General features: G+C 68.5%; 1 protein-coding gene across 1 annotated transcript in view; it reads left to right on the forward strand.

Annotated features, from left to right (window-relative positions):
- SKIV2L (Ski2 like RNA helicase) overlaps positions 1-2,896 on the forward strand; it is an 18,546-nt gene that overhangs the window by 11,866 nt on the left and 3,784 nt on the right. The window contains exons 12-19 of the mRNA XM_021377264.1: positions 240-389; positions 724-823; positions 949-1,161; positions 1,471-1,581; positions 1,659-1,770; positions 2,020-2,138; positions 2,234-2,371; positions 2,740-2,877. Coding sequence (XP_021232939.1) covers positions 240-389; positions 724-823; positions 949-1,161; positions 1,471-1,581; positions 1,659-1,770; positions 2,020-2,138; positions 2,234-2,371; positions 2,740-2,877 — 1,081 coding nt within the window. The remainder of the gene's footprint in view (positions 1-239; positions 390-723; positions 824-948; positions 1,162-1,470; positions 1,582-1,658; positions 1,771-2,019; positions 2,139-2,233; positions 2,372-2,739; positions 2,878-2,896) is intronic.

Below are 2,896 nucleotides of genomic sequence, written 5' to 3' on the forward strand. Positions count from 1 at the left end.
GTGGGGTGACTGGGGCTGTGGGAGTACGCAGGGGTCTATGGGGTGGTTGTCTGTGGTGGGCCACGGGGGGACAGCGGGGCTGGGGGGACTGCAGAGGGCTTATAGGTGGATGTGAGGGGGTCTGGGGGAGTGGTCTGCAGGGGGTTGTGGGGTGGGTGTGGGATTATGGGGTGTCTATGGGGGACCTGGGGGGGCTGTGGGGTATTTCCCCCATGTCCCTCCCCTCTGTCTCCCCACAGCCGCACGAAGCGGCGCCGCCTCAGGGTGCTGAGCACGCGGCAGCGCCCGGTGCCCCTCGAGCACTTCCTCTACACCGGGGGCGGCGGCCCCCCCTCACCCCGCGACCTCTTCCTGCTGCTGGACGCACGGGGCAGCTTCAGCACCCAGGGGTGAGCCCCACTGTGCCCCATAGTGCCCCATGGTGCCCCACAGCCACCCCATGGAGTCCCATGTTGACCCTATAGAGCCACACAGCCACCCCATAATGCCCTGTGGTGCCCTACGGACTCTCCATTGCACCCATGGCACCCCACAGCCACTGCATCGTGCCCCTACAGCCAGCGTTGCCCCATAGGGACCTACAGCCACCCCCATAGCATCTCACGGTCCCACAGTCACTCCAGAGTGCCCTACAACCGTTTAATGTCTCTCCATGGTGCCCTTCAACCACCCCCTGGCGCTGCCCCCATAGCGCTGCCCCATAGTGCCCCATGGCTCCCGCAGGTACTATGCAGCAGTGGAGGCGCAGAAGCAGCGGGCGAGCAAACACGCGCAGAGCTTTGGAGCCAAACAGCCCCACGGGGGGGGCAGCGGCCCCGGGCAGGTGATGGGGGGCCCAGATTGGGGGCGGGGGGGAGCTGTCTCTTTTTGCGATCCTCCCATCCCATTTTGGGGTCTCCTTTTGGGTTCTCTTGGAGCTCTTTCGGGCTCACTCCGCGCTCCCTCCAGGACCGTGCCATGTGGCACTCGCTGGTGGCGCTGCTGCAGGCGCAGGGGCAGCTCCCGGCCGTGGCCTTCACCTTCTCCCGCGGGCGCTGCGATGCCCACGCGGCCGCCCTGGGCCGCACCGACCTCTGCTCAGCCGCCGAGAAGGGACGCGTGCGGGGCTTCGTGCGGCGCTGCCTGGCCCGGCTCCGGGGGGGGGACCGCCGCCTGCCCCAGGTAAGGGCGCTCGGGGGCTGTTATTGGGGGGCTGTGGGGTGTGTGGGGAGTTATTGGGGCTTGGGAGGCTGTTAGTGGGGAGTTAGGGTGGGTTATAGGGGGTCTGTGAGAGTTTATAGGGGCTTGGGGGGGCTTTAAGGAGCCTTGGGGGGCTCTTACTGGGGGCTTGGAGAGGTCTGTGGGGCTTGGAGGAGCTCTTATGGCAGTCTGCAGGTGGTTGATCGTGTCTGTGTGGGGCTGGGAGGAGCCGTGGGGTGCTCTGTGGGGCAGTGTGGGTCTGCCATGGGTCTGACCCCCCCACCCCTCCAGGTGCTGCAGATGTCGGAGCTGCTGGAGCGCGGCATCGGGGTGCACCACGGCGGGGTGCTGCCGCTGCTCAAGGAGGTGGTGGAGATGCTCTTCAGCCAGGGGCTGGTCAAGGTATGGGGCAGCTGTGGGGCAGCTGTGGGGCTGAGCCCTTCACGCGTGTCCCCCCAACCCCGCCCTGTGCCCCCCAGCTGCTCTTTGCCACCGAGACCTTTGCCATGGGGGTTAACATGCCGGCGCGCACCGTCATCTTCGACTCCATCCGCAAACACGACGGCAACAACTTCCGCGACCTGCTGCCAGGTGGGGATGTGGGGCAGGTGTGGGCGGGGCTGGGGGGTGAGCTTGGGGGGCTGGGGTTGGGTTTGAGGGGTCTACGGGATGGATTTGGGGGATCTGTGGGGCAGGGTTGGGGCTGCAGGGTGGGGCTGGGGGCAGCGGGATGGTTTGGGAACGTGGGGCAGGTGTGGGGTTTATGGTACAGGTTAGGGGTGTCTGTGGGGCAGTTCCGTGGGGCAGAGTGAGGCTTTATGGGGCAGCCCCTCTCCCCAGGTGAGTACGTGCAGATGTCGGGGCGCGCCGGGCGCCGAGGGCTGGACCGCACCGGGACCGTCATCATCCTGTGCCGGGGGCCGGTGCCCGACATGGCCGACCTGCACCGCGTCATGCTGGTGAGCGCCGCCTTCCTCGCCTGTTCCCGGTGCTGTCACCCCACGTCCCCGTCCCGGTGTCACCCCGCGCCGTGACGCTGTCCCGTTGTCCCCAGGGCCGCCCGTCGGGGCTGCAGTCGCAGTTCCGCCTGACGTACAGCACCATCCTCAGCCTGCAGCGCGCGGCCGCGCTCAGCGTGGAGGGGCTGATGCGCAGCAGCTTCGGAGAGTTCCCCCTGCGGCGCCGCGCTGCGGTACGGGGAGGGGGGCACTCGGGGTGTTGGGATGTGGGGAGGGATGCACTGGGGACGTGAGGACGCCTTGGGGGCATTGGGGACAATGGGGGTCATGGGGACACGTTGGGGGCATGGGGGGTGGAGGGGACGTTGTGGGGCGTGGGGACAATGGGGACACATTGGAGATGGGGGCACTGGGGACACTCTGGGAGCAGAGGGCCACTGGGGGCAATGGGTGGCGCTGGGGATGCTATGGGGTGTGGGACATGGGACAAACAGGGACGCGCTGGGGCTGTGGGGGGGGGGCACTGGGGCAGTGACACCTGGGTCCGTTCGGTGCCGGCTGATCCCGTCTGGGCCCGTTTGGGTCCGGCCGGGACCCCCAGGCCCAGCAGCGCCGCGTGGCCGAGCTGCAGCAGGAGCTGGCGGCGCTGGGGGAGCCCCCGCAGGAGGGGGCCCTGGACGACCTCCCCCAGTACCACGAGGCCGTGCAGGGGCTGCTGGAGGCACGGGCGGAGCTGCAGGTGAGGCCGGGGGATGGGG

Source organism: Numida meleagris, chromosome 25 (assembly GCF_002078875.1).
Source record: "Numida meleagris isolate 19003 breed g44 Domestic line chromosome 25, NumMel1.0, whole genome shotgun sequence".
Classification (NCBI taxonomy): domain Eukaryota; kingdom Metazoa; phylum Chordata; class Aves; order Galliformes; family Numididae; genus Numida; species Numida meleagris.